The sequence below is a fragment of the Amblyomma mixtum genome, chromosome 3, assembly GCF_055824585.1.
Source record: "Amblyomma mixtum isolate Tamu chromosome 3, ASM5582458v1, whole genome shotgun sequence".
Taxonomy (NCBI): domain Eukaryota; kingdom Metazoa; phylum Arthropoda; class Arachnida; order Ixodida; family Ixodidae; genus Amblyomma; species Amblyomma mixtum.
The window spans coordinates 193,831,304-193,853,770 of record NC_143014.1 but is presented as its reverse complement, the minus strand read 5'-3'; the positions used below and the strand labels follow the sequence as shown (position 1 = coordinate 193,853,770).

General features: G+C 44.3%; 2 protein-coding genes across 2 annotated transcripts in view; one reads left to right on the top strand and one right to left on the bottom strand.

Annotated features, from left to right (window-relative positions):
- The first annotated feature begins 128 nt into the window (after positions 1-128).
- LOC149353159 (calcium load-activated calcium channel) lies at positions 129-15,336 on the top strand. The gene is made up of 7 exons (XM_089582348.1): positions 129-253; positions 389-466; positions 531-590; positions 668-714; positions 3,798-3,865; positions 7,163-7,307; positions 15,186-15,336. The coding sequence occupies exons 1-7, from the start codon at positions 193-195 to the stop codon at positions 15,279-15,281; spliced, it is 555 nt and encodes a 184-aa protein (XP_089438474.1). The 5' UTR covers positions 129-192; the 3' UTR covers positions 15,282-15,336.
- A 6,415-nt stretch (positions 15,337-21,751) lies between these two features.
- The window catches only part of LOC149353157 (FAD-dependent oxidoreductase domain-containing protein 1-like), a 42,308-nt gene continuing 41,592 nt past the window's right edge, over positions 21,752-22,467 (bottom strand). The window contains exon 9 of the mRNA XM_089582347.1: positions 21,752-22,202. Coding sequence (XP_089438473.1) covers positions 21,948-22,202 — 255 coding nt within the window. The 3' untranslated portion in view covers positions 21,752-21,947. The remainder of the gene's footprint in view (positions 22,203-22,467) is intronic.

The window sequence follows — 22,467 nt, the reverse complement described above, 5'->3', positions numbered from 1 at the left end:
GGTCTGGGTAGGATTTCAGTCGCATGTTTAAGTTCCTCACCGGTCTTCCCGAACCTTACCACCAGAATGCGCACAATTCAGCTGAGAAATAACAATTTGCAAGCAACAATGAAATTAAAATAGAAGGGGGGGGGGGGGTGTTAGCAGTAGTACGCGTTTTTGTCGTGGTAGCGCACGGTACATATCCGAGAAATGTGGTCGGACACTTTACTTATACTCGTAATTTCTATCTTCACTGCCCTGCTGAGTGAAGGTACGCACATTTTACTGTTGTTGATTTCTGACATCTAGCTGATAGCGCTGCATGAAGGCGATCTTGGTCGACTCCGTATGACTGTGCTAAGTTTGCCCTTGAGTTTATGTTCCAAGCCGGTTTCTCGTATGGCAGGTTTGACTTGGCTGATGGTCTACAGAACCGAAAAATACCAGAAACTTAAGGCAGAAGTTGAGAAGCAAAGCAAAAGACGTAAGTGCGCTGATTGTGTGCTCATTTCTCAGTGGTAGTTACAGCTTGGCAATTATCTTAACAGTGGAAAAGAAGAAAGAGGCGCACGGTGAGGCAGCTGCCCGACAGCAGAAAAAGAAAATAGGTAACCAGCTTTTATTTTCTTTCGATTGCGCGACACTTCCTTGCAAGAAATTAATTTCCCTGCTCCCGTACTTGCAGAACGAGAGGAAGAAAAACTGAAAAACAACAACAGGGACTTGTCACTTGTGAGTAGTACATTCATTTCCTATTCGCAACTTTCACGTACGGTGCTGCCGCCACGCAGCCTCCTCGTGTACCGCCCTTGCGGTACCGGCGAATGGCGCTCGGTTCGGTGCGGTGCGGCGTCTCCAGGCCCATTTCTGTACATTTAGTTCAGTCGAGAAGCTGTCTCCAGTGTCTCTAACAATGGACAATGTTTTAGATCCCTGCCTGCCCAAGGCAACAGAGACAATGAACTTTTTGTTTACATATTTAAAGGATATTGGACATCTTGACGAGCTCTAATTTCACCTTGCATATTATCCTCATACATTCTTCACACAGTGAACTTTGGTAGCTTATATGTCGGACTGTGCACTTTCATTTCATATGTAACATCATTACTCGCCGATGCACCTTAGTACGCATTTAATGGCGCATTTGATCTTCTCCCCTTCTTGTTTTATTTTACCTTTTCCGCTTCCCTCTTCTTCCGCCCTTATCTCCCAAATTCCCTTCCCCACGCAGAGTAGCACGCCAGCGATTTTTAAAGGGCGGCTAAATTCTCATCTTTCATTAAAGGGCTTCTCTCTCTCTCGGTTGAGCAGCGCTCTTATTACGTAATTACGTTTTGGGCTGCATTTTTCGCACAGCCGTGGTAAGCACACAAAAATATGAAAGCATTCGCATGTTCTATTTACCACACTGTTTGAACTGTGTGGTCAAAGGCGAGATAACTCTGCGCATGTTCCCTCTAGATTCTAAGCACAGGAAGGAGTGTATAATTAAGTTAATTAAAATTCCAGTGTGAGCAACTTCGTCGCTCACCATAAAAAGATAAGCAGCACGATAAAAAAAGACGAAGAAACATGGAAATGACTGCACTAGTGCTGTGTGTTTCTTCATCTTCTTTTCCGCGCTGCTTTAAATAGCCAGCATAATCACGGTTCACACTGGAAATACTGTGACTGTTTGCAGTGTGCATTTCTATCTTGAGAAGGAATCATGACTGACGTAAACTGTGAAGCACACTTGAGGCCAACATTTTTGAGCAGCGACTACTTGTCGGTCCAAGTACCTTTTGAGAAATTAAAGACAGTTGTTCCCTGCATGATTCAATGTATTTATTTCAGTAGGAGTTGAAAATTTTCTCGGCGTCTGTGTTTGCTTTGCTCTCTACATATGTGTCGATCAATCCCCCACTGCCCTTCATGGCATGATTTGGCTGCTTCGGTATGTGTCGCTCCTGCCGCTCCACCCTGTCAGCAGCTGAATGTTTTGCGTACCAGATCAGCCACACATTGCGTGTGATTTCCATCGTACCTGTGATGCCCGCTTACGGAGGGCTTGTACTCTGACTGACGATACTGTGCATATCTTTGAGCCACAGCCCACAGGAGAGCCTATATTGAGAGCGTCTTCGCCTAAGGCAGCACACCGACACAGATATTTTAACGCAGCTTTAGGGAGCATAGCCCAGCGCAACACAAGGCAGGCGCACGCGTGCCGGATCATCTCGAGCAGCCATATTGGATTTCTAGTGGCGCCCTTCTTGCCCCTAAAAGTTGTGGTTACTCACTAGGCTGGGATTACTAGGGGGGGGGGGGGGGCTGGGTGGCGTATCAGGCACCCGAAAGTGAAGTCACCGGAAGTAAGCAATATCGTCCCGGAAGTCAGCCTTTGGCAGTGAATGAACTGAGACATCAGCACGGTTTTTCGGTTTGTTTCCATTTTCCCCTTGCCATTTTGTCTTTTTATCATTCTCGTCTTTTTTCCACTACAATGCCTGCCTGTTGCACTGTCAACTGTATGAGGAGACCAGCAAAACTCTTCAGAACAGACGTTTAAAGTCGAAGGGTAATTTGCATTGCAATGGGATGATCCCAGCTGATGACAGGACGTCACTTCACAGAGCACGTATGGAGCCTCATCTGCTCGGCTCTGTGTCATACCACTGCGCTTTATTATGATGCACTTTCCTGTGCTCTAAGCCCAAGTTATACCATCAATATGGGATGAATTTGAGAAAGAATAGATGGAAAACTTCACCATGCAGCCATCTTTGCAGTGACCATTTTATGGAATTATGTTTCTGTCGAACTGGAGTGAGGGTGTGGCTGCTGTTTGGTGAGGTGCTGATGTTTTGGTTCACATCAGCACCTTCAAAAGGTATGGTACTGCTACCCCTATGGAGTGTGTAAAGTACATTTTCGTATGGTACTGAATTTTGCCTGAATGGTCTTTTATTCGTGATACTTGGTGCAGTTGACATCTAACAGCGCTTGTCCTCCTCCGTTCCTCTTTCTCGTCCACAATTTCTATCGCGCTGTGCACATCGAAAAAGGCACACTCTGGAGCATTAGTTCTTCTCGTAAGTCATATCTCTCGTGCTGTGCATCTCCAAATATGCTAATGACTTGCCCGGCCGAAAATTGTTTTGTGTGCTTCTTGTAGGTGCAACTGTACAAATTTGGCTGTGCTATGAAGTTATGTGAAAAACATGTCTGGTAGGTAAATTATGTCCTAAAGCGATAAATATTGCCAGACATCGATGAGACGAGACATTGGCTGCCCTCAACTTGAAACTGAGACTACAGCAGCTGCATATCAATGACAAGTGGCTGTTCGAGGGACGAGTGTCAGAATTTTTGCCATTGTTCGCCTTTTCTTTGCTGTGCGAAAATTCGGTTTTAAGATAACCCCATTGTCATTCCACTAGTGCTCCTTCACACTCTGAGGACAAGAACCAGACAAGGACATAGTTTATTATGTACATACTCCTTTACCGTGGCTGGGTGAAACCTGCATGTCTGTTTTCCTTGGTTTCTCTGCAATTACAGGGTTCTACAAACGTTGCTTCCTTTGATGTAACAGCAGATATGTGAAAACAACACAAAAACTGCGAACAGAAGGACGAAAAACTCAGACTTTTGCATTGAAGTACACAGCAGACACCCGACTTCCGGGACAAGCCATCCAACTTCCAGTGGCTTTACTCGCACTCGCCTCAGAAAACGGGAATGAGGCATCCAGCCACCTAATAGAGATCAGTGCAAATACATATGTTGTGCTACGCGTTAAACTTGGTCTAATTTTTCTTTATTCACAGGTAAAAATGAAATCAATGTTCGCTATAGGCTTTGCCTTCACAGCGCTTCTCAGCATGTTCAATTCAATGTGAGTATATTTTCACATCATACTGCATACGTAGTACATCCTGGGCTCTAGGTCAGGGTGGGAAAGCCTTCATGATATGGGTAGTGCTACCTAAATCACACCTGAATGCACATCTAAATATCCCGACCCTTTTTGTAAAGAAAATTTTTTGCTTCACTCTGTCCCTTCCTAAAGAGCCATCTACACCTCATCCTCCTGCTGAGCCCACGCCACATGAAAGAGTTTTTGCCAATACCCATGCTGTTCTAATGGCTCAGGGGTGTCTGTATCCTGCCGTCACCGCCTATGCAACATTGTGCAAGCAAGCAGTATGTGCAAACAAGCATGAAAACGTACGCATAGTCGGCACCTCCTCTATTTTTACAATGCCAGCTGCATCACCCGCTTCACAATGGGAGTCGTCGGCACGCCTCATTTCAGTTAGTTGCCGTGCTGCGGCGCTACCCAGATGGTAGGACTGCTTGTGTATGCTTGCACATGGTCGCACGGTGCTGGCGTTCTGGTGATAGTTCTGTTCTACTCCTACACCACGCATCTGTCAGATTCTTGCTTCCTACCCCTTCTGTAGCTCTCGCTTCATCTGTGGCACGGTACTTTTTCCAACGCCAATCAGCTAAAACGGCAGCCTTGCTTGCCATTTGCAGAGATGGGCTGAGGCCGTTCGCTCTGCCTGTCACTTGAGGTTGCTGGCATACTTGAGGCCCTGCGCTTCAGGTGTTTGCACTGCTTATTTCTATTCCTTGCCAGACGAATAGTTGTTACACTCGTTCGTTTCATGGCACCTTTGTTAACGAAAATTGTTTTGCATTGGTAAATGGTGGGGTCCGCGACGCTGAAGAGGTGTCCTCGCAGCAGCAGTAATATGGCACTGGTTAATTATGTTCAGTATGGCTGCTGCTTTCATTTTTGTGTGAATTGCGGGAGATTTTAAGCTCGTTTATGTGGACCTGAGGAACTTCGCTGCATAGACTGCAGAAAACAAGGGGATGTTTATGTGCATTCATTTACATATATTTACAACTATTTACAGTAATACCATATGCAATACTTTGCATGTATCAGCTGCTATAAACATTACCACTCGTTGTATTTATTGCCATTTACATTTATAGAATTTGTGTCTATTTGCTTGTATTTAGACGTATTTTCTCTCATAAGAAATTTGTATTGTACCTTTGTACGCGCGAGGAGGACAAAGCATCTCACGTGCGAGCGGAACGCAACAGTGAACGAAACAAAACACACCTAACGCCCGTCTTGAGATGCCAGTTCGTGCACCCTCATGTGTTTGATCGTCCTCTCCTGCGGTGCCGAGCGACAACGGCAGTAGAAGAGACGCTGCCTTGAAGAAAAGATGCTGCACTTGAACATGTGCTGAAGCTGACTTGATTTCAGCTTTTTCTGCCTCCTTTTCTTCAAACGCTTTTTTTTTTTAGTTTTGCATCGTTTGCATGCCTGGTTCTAGTCAGGACCAGGCAGAACGTCCAGAATTTTTCGCATCAGCTGCTGCGCATTTGCGAATGGAGTTCACATTTCGCTTCTTAAAACGATCGTAGCTGCCGGCTGCTACGGACAGAGAAAAGTCTTGATCTAGTTGTCATAATGATGACAGCTTATCCTGCAGAAAGTAGAGCTACGAGTGGAAAGCTATTGCTACCTGGTTGTTTCGAAAAATGCCTTCTCAGGAACATTTACCATGCTTCCATTTCATTCACCCATTTTCGTTATTGAACATGATTGAATCGCAAACCAATATAGCAATACTTATTACTAACTACCTTTACCCTCTGATTTCATATTTCCACCAAGCAGTTTTAGTGCCTCTCCAGGAATGTTTCAGTGTTGTAGCTAAAAAGCAGACATGATTCAAACAAGCCGCCACAGCCTTTCGTTGCAATGCCAACACCGCTGCGCCACTATCTCTGTGGCTCCTTTTAAAACCAGCGCCTGCAGCGGCTCCACAATGAGCAGTGCCACAGTGAGCAGCGCCACAAACGGCGCGCTCTGTGACGTGTCCATACCTGACAGGCAGCCTGATGATCATTGAAGATGCAGAGCGCCACCTCACGAAGAAAAGGAGAACATTTCAAAAATTGTCTTCGTCCGCTTTCCATCATCAGGCGCCACTTAGGTGGCGAAGGCAGGAAGGCAGGTGCGAGGGCTAGCCGATGGGTGAGAGTAGGAAAGGAGGTTAGGAGATGGGCTTGGACGGTCGGATCGGCCTTATTCGGCAGGCATTGTAAAAATAGAGGAGGCGCTGACACAGTTATCGCTTACCACTTTTGATATTGTCACTTCCTCATGGTTGCATGAGGCATGCACTCTCACTTTGTTTCATGTAGAATTGCATTTGTCACATGAATGATGGCAGTGTTCTGTGTTGTTTTGCAAATAACAAAAAAATTCTGCTAGTAAAATTAACATTCTGTATGTATGAACACAAGTAATGCTTTTTCTTCACATCTGAATGTGATGTCTTTTTGGTATTGAAATGTGACGGTGCTGCTGCCATTGTTCTTTTTTTATGTTGCTTTTTATTTAAGCAAATCTGTGTTTGCTACTACTGCACTTTTTAATGAATTGATTTTAGCATAGAGTCGGTAAATGTGAAATGTTGAATGCTGTATATCTAGTAAATATGCTAGTGTCCTAATGATGGGAAATGTATACAAAGCAGGGCTGGCTCTGAACACTGCAGAATGACTGCATAGCACTTAAAATGACTTTTTCATTTCGTTTATTTTATCAGTATTTCATTTGGTGTAATGAAGCTGTAAGAAGTGTTAATTTGGTCAGTGCTTTGTGTTGTAGCAGCCTGCCATTTCTATGTGTGTTTTAGTTTTATATGCCTTGGCATTTATAGATGGCTACATAACAGAATGAGTGTCTCACTGTTTCCTAGTCCATGGCATCAGCTGTTTTGTTGAAGACAAGCAGGTTAGAAAATTGCACTTATTGCTATGTGCTGCGATCACACTAGTGCAAGCCATCTGTAGGCATACTCATTGTCAATATTTGTGTTACGAGAGCACTAATGTTGACTGTGATGAACAGGCATTGGGCTGTGGCTGCATTACAAAAATACCTGGAAATGAAACTGGGCGGAGGCTGGATAGTGCACAGTGTATTTTGTTTGAAACTTTGGCTAGATAGCCGGAACTGTAAATGCTCAGGATAATAATCATATGAGAAGTTTCCAGCACAGTTTTCTGCGACTATGCAGAGCTATTATGTTTGCCATATATGAAGTTCTTTATATTTCGACAGGAGAGATTGTTGTGCTTATTTCTGTTTCAGATTTGATGGCCGAGTGGTTGCCAAGTTGCCATTTGTTCCAATTTCCTGGATTCAGAGCTTGTCGCACAGAAATCTCCCAGGGGAAGACTACACCGACTGTTCTTTTATCTTCCTTTACATTCTCTGCACTATGTCCATTAGACAGGTAAGCATCAGTCAGATAGCACCATGATAGCTCTTCTGTGCGAGTTCCTAAAATTTCAGAATCACTTCCTGCTGCTTAAAAAATGTATGCGAGGGCTAGGCAACTCCAAATATTTGTCAGTTGCATTTAGCTTTTTTTTTTACCTGTCCCTAGCTTTTCAAGGGATTGGGAGCTATACTTATTGATAAGGCCCTTATACTCCATCTTGCAAGTCGTTTGCAGTGCTGTGAAGGCTGCTGCGATCTGAGCCAATCTGAACAGCGTGTGCTGCAAAACGTGTTCCTCTGTGCCTCTCACCCTGCGACTGGTGGCTCCATCCTTGTGAAGGAAAGAGCACCAGTGTCCAGCTGCTGCATGCAGGAGTCTGAGCGGACATCATATTCACGAATAGCGGCGTACCACCTCGCGGCTGGTCTCCGCAGTGCTGTGCACATGCGTACTTTCTCTGTTACTTTAACCTGTGAGTGAAACTGTTGCTGTGCTTTCAAAACACCACCCTGAACTACATTTTCTATTACTGCAGTACTTGTTTAAAAAATGGCAATATAACTGCTGATGAGTCTTTTCCAGCTCTTGATGCAGGCTTGCTTAAGTGTTGGTAGTGAATTAAAACACGAATCGGGAACTATATTGTAGGTTTTTTTCATTGCTCAAGTGACCTAAACACCAATTAAACATCACAGCCATCGTTTGGCTGATGAAACTAAAACTGAAAAAAGCATGAAGAAATTTAATTATATATAATTTAGTGGTTGTAGTCAAATACCATGCGGTGAACCATGTATTTTAATGGCTAACCCACCATTTGAAAAAGTAAATATGCAATTAAAGGTAGTGTATGGTCTTTATTTATTTATTTGTACATACTATCGGTCCAATCCAGACAAGATAGGAGTGGGTACAAGCAGCAAATTGAGGTAAACGCAGGCCAATACTATAAAACAAACAATTTGACGCAAGTGCTGCTGTGCTTATGTGAGAGTTAAATACTGTGGTGTCATCGGTATATAATTAGGTCCCTTCATTTTTGGGTTTTATTTTGTAGTAAATTCGGCAGGAGGGGGGGGGGGGGGGGTAAAATGGGCATTATTTTTCGATCTAAAATACAGGTGAAAATGGGTGATTCACAAAAAAAATTTTCGAAGTTCGGGTTTTTTCGGATCATATTTTGCATCCCGAGACACATTTATTATATTAGTTCATTTTTCTGCTAGGCATTTTTGCTCATTATTTCATAAACAGCATGGAAGTTGCAGCTTGGACCAAAATTTGTTGCCAATTAACATTTATTTTTCTAATCTGTTACAAATATTTCGTCGTTTATATTGCCCATCTCCTGCAGCGCACTGCCGTGTCTGAGTGAGACCGGCCTTCCTGTATTTGCACAGTACGAAAACATTCACCATCACAGCAACGATTTTAAGGGCGCAGAGTGCTTGGATCAGGGTTTCATTAGCGTGGGTAGCATTTAATACACAGACTCCAATAAGTCGTTTGGTTAGCAGCCATCTTTTGGCCTCTCACTTTTAAATCGCCCTTTTCAAACTTACCCCGCAGGGGCATCTGCTTCATGCAGATGTTGGTGAGTTGCGACACCACGGGTTCCTGAGCATCCGCAGGGACATCCCCACAGGGGATGATGGTGAGCAGTGCGTCACCACGGACCCGAGCACCCGCGCTTAGTCGTGCATAGCATCGCCGTGTCCGGGGAAAAAGGGGATTCTGGTGGTTGAGCCGATGCCGAGTGCTTGGACTTTTAAGGCCCCTCGGCGGAGGCAACACACCACTTTGGCCCCAGCTTCCCGTAGACGGCACTTCCGGCCTGACCCGACCGGGGGAAATCGGCAGTCGCCTTTTCCTATCCTCCCCTCTATCTTTCACTTTCCTATCTCTTTCTTACAACTCTCCTGTCTCCTCCTCTCTTCTCGCTTTTTTTTTTTTTCATTTTTCCTGGCGGCTAGGGTTAACCTTGTGTGGTCAACTACCCTGAGTTGTGTCGTATTTGGTTATAGTTAGGGTGTACAGCTGGCGTGGGCAGGGCTTGCTGGCAAGTTCCTGTCCCATCCCCTTGTTGGGCTCCGTGGTGGGCGGCTGGCACCGTGGCTGCACAATACAGATATTTCATGGCTCCCCTTTCCCAACAAAATGATCACCCTCAGAAAAAAGTGCAAACTGATGTGACAACCCAGTACCTCCAGAAATCAATTTTTCCGAAATTCCATGTTGTGCACTGTGAAGAGACAGAAATAACTGCCAGAACAATATCCTCATTCTTGCATTCTTGGTTACAAAAAGCCTGACCGATGCCTTGGGCACGGGTTACAAGCTAAAAAAAATGCCTAGTGGCGACCTTCTGCTGGAGCTTAAAGACAGTACCCAAAATTCAAAACTATCCATTATAACGTCAATTGGGGAACCCAATTGTCAGTAACTGCACATAGATCCCTAAACACAGTCCGGGGTGTAATCTCCGAAGCTGACTTCCTCGAACTAACAGAACAAGAAATGCTGGAGGGTCTCAAGGACCAAAATGTCATCCATGTCTACCGTATCAAAATCAGGAAAGACAACAAAGAAATACCAACCAAGCATCTAGTCCTCACTTTAACTCAATTACACTCCCAGAAGCAGTAAAGGTTGGCTATTTGAGAATAAATGTCCACCACTACATCCCGAACCCGCGACAGTGTTACAACTGCCAGCGATACGGTCATGACTCACAGAGCTGTCGTGGCCACAAAATATGCGCGAAATGCACTCACATGAGCACATCTCAGAGAACTGTGAAGCAGCACCGTAGTGCACCAACTGTGAAGGAGATCACGCCGCTTATTCAAGGTCTTGCCCAACATGGAAAACCGAAAAAGAAATAATCACTCTCAAAACAAAGGAAAGCATTTCACTCAGACAAGCACGTCAACGGCGTTCAGATAACATTGGCACATTCTCCTTCAGCGAAAAAACAAAATTCGCCGACGTGGTGCGATGGGGCGGGGCACCACACACAGTGAGCCTGCGGCAGGGCCATCTGCGCCCCCGGCAGACACGGCGAAAGCTGCCCTGCCATCTCTAGAAAAGGGCGTGCCAGCCCGCGAGTCGGCAGTCCAAAACACTTCCCCCATCGGGGTAGGTCTGCATCTCACACAGCCGCGGCTTGTTTGCGGCACTCCAGCGCCTCCGGTGAGGCAGTGGACACATCCCCCAGCACACCCACAATACAGGGGTAGCACAGCTCACTTGGAACATGCCAGGAAACCAAAAACTCAAATTACAGGCCCCAATAAACCGGGAGCCTAGGTTTTTAACCCTATCTTCCAAAAGCAGTAAAAATGGCATTCCTAATTCATTGGAACTGCCGAGGACTGTCGAACAACTACAGCAATGTAAAGGACCTCTTAAACTCATTCTCTCCTGTAGCTTTATGCTTACAGGAAACCAACTTAGGACCTCAGCATAAGATATTTTAAAGAAATATAAAGTCTTCCGCTGTGATAGAGAGCACTCAAGTCGGCTCTCTGGAGGTGTCGCTATTGTTGTACAGAGTGGTGTTGCAACTCGCGAAGTCAAACTTAAAACTAGATATGAAGCTGTTGCAGTCACTGTTCTACATTACAAAACAATTAAAATATGTTCTATATACCTCGAGCCACACTTAACAGTCACACTACATGATCTCGAAGCACTTTAATCAGCTACCAGAGCCATACCTAGTTGTTGGAGATTTTAATGCCCATTCTGGTTTTTGGGGAAGTGAACAAACAGATGCTAGAGGTCATATTTTAGAGGATTTTATTCTGTTCAACAATATCTGCCTGTTCAATACAGGAAAACCCACGTACTGCTCTCCAAGCTCTGGAAAAATGAGCTGCATAGACCTGTCTTTTAGATCACCATCTGTTTTTATCAGTTTTAAATGGGATATTCTGAGTAATCCATTCGGAAGTGATCGCCTTCCCGTGGTAATTAACTAGTCGTCACCAACATCAGTCATCCCAAGTAAACCGCGTCGTTGGAAGCTCCACGCAGCTGACTGGGAGCTATTTCGGGAAAAGGCCTCTCTTGATAAACTATTTACAGATAATCTCAGTATGGATGAACTGAATGAAGCGTTTACATCTTGTATCATTGCTGCGGCACGTCTTACTATTCCTCAATCCTCGGGAGTGGTTCGACAGCACCACAAAGTGTCGTATAACCGAGAATGTAGAGAGGTGAAAAAGAAGCAGAATAAAGCTCGGGGAATGTTTCGCAGGTACTCAACACACGAGAATCTTACTAATTTCATAAAGGCAAGAGCTAATGCACGGCGTATCCATCAGAATGCTGAGAAAAACTACATGTCATCCATAAACAGTTCAATTACATCCAAAAAAATGTGGGAGCAAGTTAGTAAATTAAATGGAAACTTCTCCCCTTTCACGATTCCTTTCCTTACAGCCCCTGATACACAAACAAGTATACAAGAACAAGCAGACATCCTAGGCGAATATTTCTCAAGAGTTTCCAGTTCTGCACACTACACTGAATCATTTTTTAAGTACAAAAACAGAGCTGAGAAAAACAACTTCCAAGAAGTAGTTGTGCAAATGAACTATTCAATAAAAATAAACAACTTTATCTGCTGGCAAGCAGACTGCTCCCGGCCCTGATGAAATACTTACCAAATGCTGGCACATCATTCGCAACAGTCTGTTGAAGCTCTTTTGCAATTTTTTAGCAAAATTTGGACACTAGAAGAAAGCCTCAATAGTGCCATTCCTGAAACCTGGAAAGCAGCCAACATCCCCCGGTAGTTATAGACCAATAGTTATTACTGGCTGCCTTGCCAAGTCTTTTGAAAGTATTTTGAATATCCGGCTAACCTTTGTGTTTGAATCTTGTGAACTCCTTGACATTCATCAGTGTGGTTATAAAAAGGTATGCTCAACAACAGACCATTTAGTTCACCTCGAAAATACTGTTCGAGAGGCTTTCATACATAAACAGCACTGTCTTGCTGTCTTCTTTGATCTCGAAAAGGCATATGACGCAACTTGGAGGTTTGGGATACTCTGCAACCTAGCAGAACTTCGCATCCGCAGAAGGATGCTGAACTGCCTAAACGATTTTCTGTCTGACCGTTCCTTTCATGTGCGCCTAGGTTCAACACTGTCAAAGAGCGGAGAATGGGGCATCTCGGGGGTGTGTTTTAAGTACAACTCTCTTTGTCATGAAAATGAATTCCTTAGCAAAAATAATCACAAAATCAATCATGTACTCGGTTTATGTTGACTATCTTCAGGTAGCCTGCATGTCAGCAAACGTATCAACATGCGAGAGACAAGTACAGTTGGCAGTAAATAAACTAGAGTCATGGGCAGACAGAAACGGATTCCAGTTCTCTCCTCAGAAAACAGAGGTAGTCATGTTCTCTCTCAAATGAGGCCTACAGAACAGTCCAACCCTCCATCTAAGGGAAACCGAATTACCAGTAAAAGAACAACACAGATTTCTAGGTATAATTTTTGATAAAAAGCTCACATTCCTTCCACACATAAACAATCTGAGGAAGAAAGCTTCCCAATCCTTGAATGTCCTAAAGGTATTTAATGGAAACAGTGGGGGTCCGATAGGACAAGCCTTTTGCACATTTATCGTGCTCTAGTATGATCCTGCCTAGATAACATGTGCATTGTGTATGGGTCTGCGACACCATCATACCTAAAACGACTGGACCCCATACATAACCTCGGTTTACGTCTCTCAACTGGCGCATACAGACCATCTCCCATAAACAGTCTCTGTGTCGAAATCAATGAACCCTCCCTTACAGACAGAAGAACTATGCTCACATGCACATATGTCCTGAAAATCCGTTCCCTGCCGAAACACCTGTGTGATTCCATAGTTACAATGTGCACCTCCAGGACACTGTTTAACAATAGACTGCAGTCCACCAGACCTCTGCTTCTCCGCTTCGAAGATATTTGCCAGAACTTTGAAGTACTGTATTCCCTTCCTGAAGTCGCCTCAAGGCACGACCCACTGCCCCATGGTACAGCCTTCCCGCTGTATGTGGCTTTACATTAACACACTTTTGAAAAAAAAAAAAACACCACATGAACACACATTACAGGAATGCTTCATACTACAAGAAAAATTTGTGAACTACACAGAATTTTACACTGACGGCTCAAAAACAGCAGATTATGTCGGAAGCGCGGTAATTCAAGGAAACTGGCAAAAAATAAGGCTGCCAAACTGTGCAACCATTTTTACTGCCGAATGTTATGCTGCCTCAGTAGCTGTAAGCAAGATAATAAATAACAGTATTGAAAACAGCACAATCTACACAGATTCACTTAGCCTGCTCACGACACTGAACTCCAGAAATGCAGTCGAACCTCTAGTAGGGAATATAATACACAACATAGAAAAAGTCACAACGCAGGGGCATATGATAAAATTCTGCTGGATACCGAGCCATATTGGAATAGCTGGAAATGAAAGAGCCGACTTACGTGCTGCACAAGCTTGCAGTCATGAAATCAAGAAAGTTAGCAGGCTCTGTAGAGACTGCATAAAATTAGAACATAGTAATTTGAAGGCTAAATTGCAAATAACTTGGGATAATGAAATAAACAAGCAGCATTTTGTAAAGCCTGTCCTGGGGGAATGGAAGACCTGTACACACCAGGAGCGTTTTATAGAAATAATTTTATGTCCTCTCCGCATAGGACACATAATCTCTTACTCACTAATCAAGAGAAACCACTTTGTGAAAGATGTGGTAACGAGCTTACACTAAACCATATTTTACTGTCTTGCTTAGAACTCGAAGAACTAAGAAAAAGTACTTTACTAAGTTTTATAATGAACACATCCCTTTGCATCCATTACTGCTCTTAGGAGATAATGCAATTGTTGATATACCTCATGTTTTTGCATTTTTAAGGGAAGCTGGCCTTCTTGATAAACTGTAAATTTTAGCCCAGCGCCTCACTTGTCTGATGCACTTCAGCCACTTTCTCATTCCTGAGAAAAAGGCTGAGGTGTCTATTTCATTGCTGCCAAGGATGGCCACCGAGGTTACCTGACCTTCTTTTAAAACTTTTACCATTTGCATTTCAAGAAAACTTTTTTTCCCTTTATCTTTGCTAGGTGGAACAAAATAACCTTTTAGGTCCTTTACACCATCATTGTTTTACACACTTTGTAAAATCCTGAACAAAAGGATTCTCAATGCCTAGTGTTTGGCGCATGATAGCCTTAGATACTTATGCACCACTAAACCCAACACAACACTTTTCAAACTTATCCTCAAATTCTTCGTCCTCGATCCCTAGAAGACCAAAGTCCCTAGTTGACTAAAGAAGGTTGTTTATTTTGCGTCTCACTGCCCACCGCTATGAACAAATGTAAACTAAGGACCATAGTGAAGTTCTTTGTCATGTATAGCCAAGTAGCCCACACTGTTACCTGAGTGAACAAAAGTAAACCCTTGCCAAAGTATTTTTTTTTTCTGAATATCTTTCTGCATGATTCATCGCTACGGACCACTCGCTCTATGGGCAGTTTTGCTTGGGGACCAAAGTGTCCATATGAATGAGGCACGACTGCGCATATAATGTGACTATTGGCATGAAACATGCATTTTTACAGATGTCACAGGATCTCTTGACTGTCACAGGTGCCAAGGCATTACTATGTTCCATACACTGCAAAACAAACAAAAAAAGCAGACAGACTCCATTTGCTAAATAGGTACACAGAATAGAAGTTCATCTTCCCTTGTATTTGCATGCTTGATGAAATTGGAAGAGCTGAACTTTGGGATTGTGTGCTATAAGCAATTTGCAGTTGTTCACTTTTTTGTTGATCTTTTTTTTTTTTTTTCAGAATACGCAGAAGCTGCTTGGTTTTGCTCCATCCCGAACAGCAAACAAGCAGAGTGGCACCCTCTTCTCACCAGGGCCACAGCAGTTGACTAGATAACAAACTTGCTGTGTTCAAACTTGTGTGCTAGTAAAGCTGTGAAGTGTGATAACTACCTTGTGTATGGATGAGTTATTGGGGTGGTTGCCCAACTTGTTAAGCTATGAAGCAGCAGAACTGACCTGTAGTGTAAAATAAGTAAAGTGGAACATTGGACTAGTAGATGTCCCATCTTGGAAGAGTCACAGCACGAACAACATGGAAAGGGGAAAGATTGACAAGCACAGCACTGAAATTACAAGGGATGTTAAAACATTTTTCATGCATATACATCGTGTAACAATGACATTAGCAAATTGACAAGTCGTTAAGCTTAGAAATCTTAACTACGTCTGCAAGAAGTGAAGTCACTTCTCCGACAAACAATGAGCCTCATGTGCCTCCATAATTAACTTTTTAAGATTAGATATGTATGCATAACATCATGTCAACTTGCATGATGTCATTTATTGCGGTATACACCATAATCACACGATTATAACACGGGCTTTCCTCATTTCGTTTCAGAACCTATCTTTCATTATATTTAGGAATTGGATTTTAAAGGGACACTGAGGAGTAATTGAAGTTGGCTTGTATCGGCAGAATACCAGCTCCTGATTACAAAAACGCCACTCATACTAACAACAAAGCTCTTGTAACGTAGAAAAGAGCAAGAACCAAAATACAGGTATCGCCGCCACAGGCCAAACTCGCAAGTACAAGCGTGATGAGGTCATAGGACAAAACAGTGTTGCTAGAACCAATGGTTCTAGCAACACTAGGACACGAGAATCCACAAATCACTGAGGCGCAGCTAATGCTTGCGCAAATCTCCTTGGCTTCGCCAGATGACGCCACATACCCGATAGCTACGCGCGCGCCTGCAGCATCGGGACCAATCGGCGCCTGCTCACCGACAGTAGGCGGGCTCCAGGTATTCCGCCAACGGTAACAAGGTACAAGGTATGCTAAAGGTGTCTATTTGCGAGAACTTCGTTGACGACTTCGAAAACGGGATCCATCGTAACGCTGGCAAAACGCCGGTGCAAACGTAAACGAACCGACGGTAGCGACGGCCGCAATAGGCGATAGATGCCTTCGACGTGCGGCCGGCGGTAGCTTTCTTTTCGGCTGCTGCTAGGCCGCACTGCTGCCCACCAGAAATCACGGAGTCTGTGTTACGTCATGTGCACGTCATGTTTCACGTCACTTATTCCTGTGTCGTCATAAGAGAATCCCAAGTTTGAATCAGAGCGGCGGGAAAAACTTTTTCAACTTCGAATCCAAATTTCTTGGAAATAAATGCATCTTTCGCTGCCGGCCAAGTGGCAACAAAGCCATGAAAGGCCGAACTATCGGATTTTGCTTTGAAAAAAATATTAATAGAGCTCTCCTCACTGTTCCTTTAAGGCTTTTGTTTTTGGAAAATTTGGCGCGTCTTATTGTTTGGTATTTATTACAGAACGCGCAGCTTTAGTTCATTTTTTCCTCCTCGGTGGAAAAAAAATTTTTAGAATATTCATTCGATCTAGTATATTGAATTACTGCTTATATCGAACTGTCAGAATATTCCCTTTAAAATGAAATGCAAAAGTACAGCAGTGTTCGTGTTTATCGAACTCCCGTTCAGTGGAACATTCCATACATATAGAACTGCGCGCCGCGCCCCTTCAAGTGGCGCTTCTCTTCACGGCGCTCCCGCGACCACTTTTCGCGCACGGAGCCGGGTAGTCTGCGCGGTTTTCGACTCCTGCTGGCGGCGCTAGCACCATAAAACCGCGTGATGAGGTGAATGCGGGGTGTGCTTGAGCGTGGCCTTCGGTCTGGCGCGCTTATTTTCAACGCAACACTGCTGTTATGCAGGGAAGCCGGGGTTCGGTACACCGGTTTTCGTGCGGTGAAGCCAGCCTAGCTGACCGAAGGCTTGCGGCAGCTCTCGCGCGGCCTGCTTCGCTGCTGAAGACGATGCAGAAAACTGTGCCGTGATTTTAATTAATATTGCGTTTACCGTGTACCGGTAACAGAATAAGACCTCTTATGACCGGCGGTGGCTGCAAGAAGCGCTGCGTGCGTGAGTGCATACCGAACTATTTCCCTCTCCGAGTCTGATAGTCGCCACGTAACTTTATCTCGAGTCTTTTTTTTTAGCACAGTTAGCTCTTTCCAATTACCGCGGTCATGTGCAACCGACGTTTTGAACCTTCCACAAAAAATTCAAGGCAGCAAGCGTTTGTGGGACAAGCGTTTGCGGGTAGGTAGGCTGGAAACGCTGATTGGTCAAAAAACGTGACGTCATACGTGTGACGTCAAAGGTCACGTGTATTTAGTGATGTTATGTTTGGTTGGGAGACAGGCATGTTTTCTTTAGATATTTTTCCGTATTCCCCATGTTTTTCAGAGCGCGCGAGAGATTAAAAAGCGCACCTGACTCGCTTTGCTCTCACATACACTGCATGCATGCTTCTGTGCATTTCCTAGACTCCTTTCTGCCATACTTAGCTATACTTTTTAGCCAAAAGGCTTCTTACACAGTTATTTCAAGTTTTATTGCTATGTATAAAGAATATGTTTGTACCAGGTGTGTGAGCCCAAATAAAAGAAAACTATTTTCGTTAATTCTTCAGGATTCCTGTTTACCAAGACTTCAGCATTTATATGTTTGCTGTACATTTTTTTTCAGGCATCACAATTGATGCTTCGATATGTTTGGTAGATATTCATCTTTAGATATTTCATGTCTGTTGGGTAAAAAAATATGAAATAGTTGACTGCATCAATTGTGACAGACAACTACACTGTAAACAAAAATAAACCCAAATGGTAGTTTAAATGGTTGCCGTCCACCTTTAAACTCCATATGTGGAAGCATTTACTCCATCAATATGAAGTAAAAATGTGCTAAACAACCTATTTTACTCCCTGCACTCAGTACTGAGGTAAAAAGGAGGATTCTCCTCCTTATAACTCCCATTTTTAAATGGAGTTTCTTGGTCCTAATGCACCCCAAGTCCTCAATGGAGTAATAAAAACACCATTTTGTGCAATCCGCCCCGCCACCTAGCGTCTCGTCTGCTTCTGGTCAGTCGTCTGATAATGACGGTGAGTGACGACCGCATGGTTACCATCGTCGCTTAATTTCTCCTAACCTCTGCTCCTTCACGGGCGCCTGCCACGGTGCAAGTTATCGGCTTGTCGACATTTTCTGCTACAGTAAGCTACATAATTGAACTGCTCCTGTGAAGCCTCCAGTGCTCCAACCATATCAGACTTTCCTTTGTTAGTGTCGCCACCCCATTACAGCCCCGCTTAGGCCGAATTCTCACTGCTTTCTTCAGTGTGGTTCTCGCGGTGTGTTGCAGCAGATTCCATGTTCATGTGTTGCAGCTGCATGAACATGGAACTGATAGAACATAGTTTCAACGCTGAGCTCTTGATTGAGCTGATGAAGCTACATTTTTTTTTGTCATATTGAAAAGCCAAGCCTTTATAATAAAGTGAATATGAAAGCAAACACTGCCATCCCAAACTACCGTCAGGTGTGTTTTCAACTTTTCTACCATTTTTTTTTGTCAAATATAGCGTGATCATGTCCGTGAAAACTACCCAGCGACTCCTTTTCAGTTTTGAACTACTGATTACAATTAATGTCACATCCCTTTATCTACGAACACGGCCAACCAAATGAGCTCGTACAGCAAAGGCAGACAAGGAGACGATTCCTGCCACCTACGCCGTCGCTGGGCTTGCAGACGGCGCAAAGAATGCGTGACGCGGGATCACATTACGGCAGCGCAGTTTCCAAAGTTGGGTTGCCGGCGGCCCGCGCAGCTACTACCCGTTTCCATCGCTGACTGCTCTTAAAATGAGCCTGAATGAGGATAAATAAACATTACGCCATTTTGGGCTCCATTTCTGTGGGTAGTTGAAAATTTACTTCCTTGTACTCCAAATACCTCCCTTAAATAAGGGAGTAAATAAAATACTCTATTTATATGGAGTAAATAAAACCTCCTTTTGGGTGTGCGTTAGAGGACCAGCCATTTACTCCCATTTGGGTGTTTTTTGGTAACAGTGTAGCATCACATACAGCAAGCTCCTGAAATTCCTCTAGCTGTTGTACTGAAGACTCCCTCATCCTGCCCATAAGAAAACGTACGAGCAATAAATTTGCTTTATTTTTTTATTTAGAGACGACTGTGCCCCCTTTGGGCTTTAAAAGGTCGACGGTTTTTTGCGAAGCGACAGACCAGTGGCCCATTTATGGGCAGTGAACGCGCTGAAGAAGGCAGTAACAACGACGAACCCAGTCCGAAGCGATGCGTCATGCATCGAAGGGCGCCGCCATGTTTGTCGCCGCGGGAATGCAACTTCGTACTCGCCATCCTATTGGCCGATGACAATCAGCGGAACTTTTTCCGGCGGCAGAAATCGGTCCCTGACCGATCGGGCTTTCCGCTGGATATTTCGGCAGATTCTCTGCCGCGGCGGCAGATTCCGTTCGCTCTCGCCGCCGAAGGTCCAAGTGTGAACGCGCCTTTAGGCCATTGTCCAATACCCGACGTCAGCTGCCAAGGTCGGGCCGGCCGTTTTTTGGTCGGCGAGAGGTGGGTTAACCTTCTGCTAATACTTTTCTTGCTTGTGCATGTTACGAGATTGTAAAAACTGCACGTTGCTTGTGACACGCTGCTCGCCCATCCACTAAAGAAAGTAGCTGTGAAATGCAGCGAACTTCATAACAGTTTCGGATTGCAAAAAAAAAATGCAAATCTTTCCCAGTCCAACTGGTTTGTGGAACAATGCCCAGTTAGTTCTAACCGGGGCCAATGTCCAATTGGTTCCAAATGGAACCAACAGGGAATTGTTCCATAAAGCAGTTGGACTGGGAAAGATTTTCGCCATGGAGAGGTGTGCAATCGGTCAGAAAAAATTCTGCAGCCAGCACCAGGCAAGACATTGGGATCAGTGAATTGTGCAGTGCAGCTGTACGTGTTGAGGCATTTCTTTGTGAGCATACATTGCACATGCCGGTGCAGCCCGGGAGTGTTTCTTAGCGCCGTCTGCTCACAGGCACCCTCCATCCGCACGGAGCCATTGCATACTTTTGCAGGTTTTACTGCATACAGCAAAATACATTTTTAAGTGTGTTGAAAAAAATGGCTGGCAATTTAGCATTGCTAAGCAAATATTGTGCAAAGGTACGGTGGGTGACCCAAATTTCGGGGATGCGCCAAACCCGTTCTGGGGGTGTCCCAGGTTGGTTTCGAACGTGGATGAACTCAATTTTCAAATTTTCACAGGTGGGCCACCCAAATTTTGGGGTTGCCCCAGGTCAGTTCCGAACATCGGTAAACCCGATTTTCAAATTTTTGAAGGTGTGCCAACCCCATTTTTGGAGGTGGGCTAGATCCATTTTGAGACTAGGTCAAGCCTGTCTTCACCTGAGCACACCTAGATTCACCGGCAGTCAAAGTGGGCCAGGTCATTCCAAGGGCAAATTTCAGGTGTCGTAACCATAACTGGGACATGCCTCATGTGTCATATACCATATGTTGCCATCCTTACCATGCAGAGCCATCCCCAAATTATGCCTTGTTTGGTGTATCGCGTCTTTAAATCAGCCAAGGTAATTCCAAGGCAAAATAGCTGTGGCGCACATGCCAAAAATGCTGAACTTTTTCGGTTAAAATCAAATTTAAGAAACTGAAATCGGCGCACTTTTATTGGTCTTTACGATTTCAACCGAAAAATCCAACCTTTAGTTGTATTCAAATCCAAGGTGCAAATACAACACGAATGTTTTTCTCGCTGCTCCTCGAGATACCTACTGAGACCTTCACCACCAGACTCGTGAGCTGCTAGAAATAAACTTTTCAATGACCTTGGGGCCGCACGGTGCACTAGCAATGCGCACGGGTAAAAGGAGGTGGCAACTGTGAACGTGGAAAGAAGGCAGCGTGGGTCGTTGAGGAAGAGTTTAGTGGAGTCTGGAAAGGAGGAACGGGCACAAGGCCGGGCAGCACGAAACACATAGCAGCGGCGATGGCACAATGATGGTGTACATGGAACGTTGCGTGGGAGACAGTGCGCGTTAAAGTGTCTGAGGCTTTGCTGCGGTCTATGATGTCGCGCACATTTCCGAAATGTTGCCTGTTTCAGAAGACATCAGTTCACTGATCACTGCTGCATTTGTTCATCCTTGGTCTTTTTTCCTTCGTACCATTCACGCAGTGAATTAAAAAAAAAACACACAGCTGCTGCACACAGCAGAGTACGACAAATCGGGCAGATTTCGCATCAGGAGGTCTGCATTTGAGTACAGTCATGGCTTGCGAAATGCAGTTTTGATATGTAGGCCCTACCAAGTCAAACTGCTAGACTGCACAAATTCTGTGCTTACCCTGCATTTCAACAAAAAGCTTTTTGTTCGAGCTGCTTGCATGCGCAAGCACATAACATGAGGATGGCTACCAAAATCACATGTAGACCAATGACAACATAAATTCTCTTTTATTTTTCAAATTTACACTTCGTACGCATTTCTACCAAGCTTTGTGAATGACAGGCCTGCCAAGAACACGGGATGTAAAGAGGGACGAGCAATCAATAAAATATGGTCGTCACATTACAGGTAAACTCCTTGTGACACGGGTGATTGGCAGTTCTATCCTGATACCACAGCTCTTATTACAAAATGACAGCCTCTTGAATTGGTTGATGCCATATGAACCTCTCCAAGCCAAAACGTTCTAAGTCTATGCTGATATATTTGCCATCAAGTATAAGCTCCATAATGGCCCTACCAACTCCAGGTGCCATCTGTATGCCATGCCCGCTGAACCCAGTTGCAAAGTACACATTATTATAGCCTGGGTGCCTTCCAACACAGCCATTTTGGTCTAATGTGTTGTAGTCGTAAAATCCAGCCCAGGCAGTCTTCACCTGCAATACAAGAGTACTGTATTAGTCAGCAGCTTTTGGACGTCAGAAAGCTAATAGTATTCAAAAGTGCTGAACCACAGATGCTGGTATCCATCTGTTCATACAGAAGCCGACAGGTATTGGTGAAAGAAGTCTCAAATAAAAGTGAAATTTATTTGAGATCATCAGCACGTAAACATGCCAATGAGTCCTTCTTAGTGTCACATGCGCCTTTTCTTTTTTGCGCCTACAAACCTAAACTAAGCGTGAAAGTTTATGAGCTATG

Coding starts and splice junctions, on each gene's coding strand:
- LOC149353159 (XM_089582348.1), top strand. CDS start 193: ATGTGGTCGGACACTTTACTTATACTCGTAATTTCTATCTTCACTGCC. Junction 254..388: donor CACTGCCCTGCTGAGTGAAG/GTACGCACATTT, acceptor CTCGTATGGCAG/GTTTGACTTGGCTGATGGTC. Junction 467..530: donor TGAGAAGCAAAGCAAAAGAC/GTAAGTGCGCTG, acceptor TTATCTTAACAG/TGGAAAAGAAGAAAGAGGCG.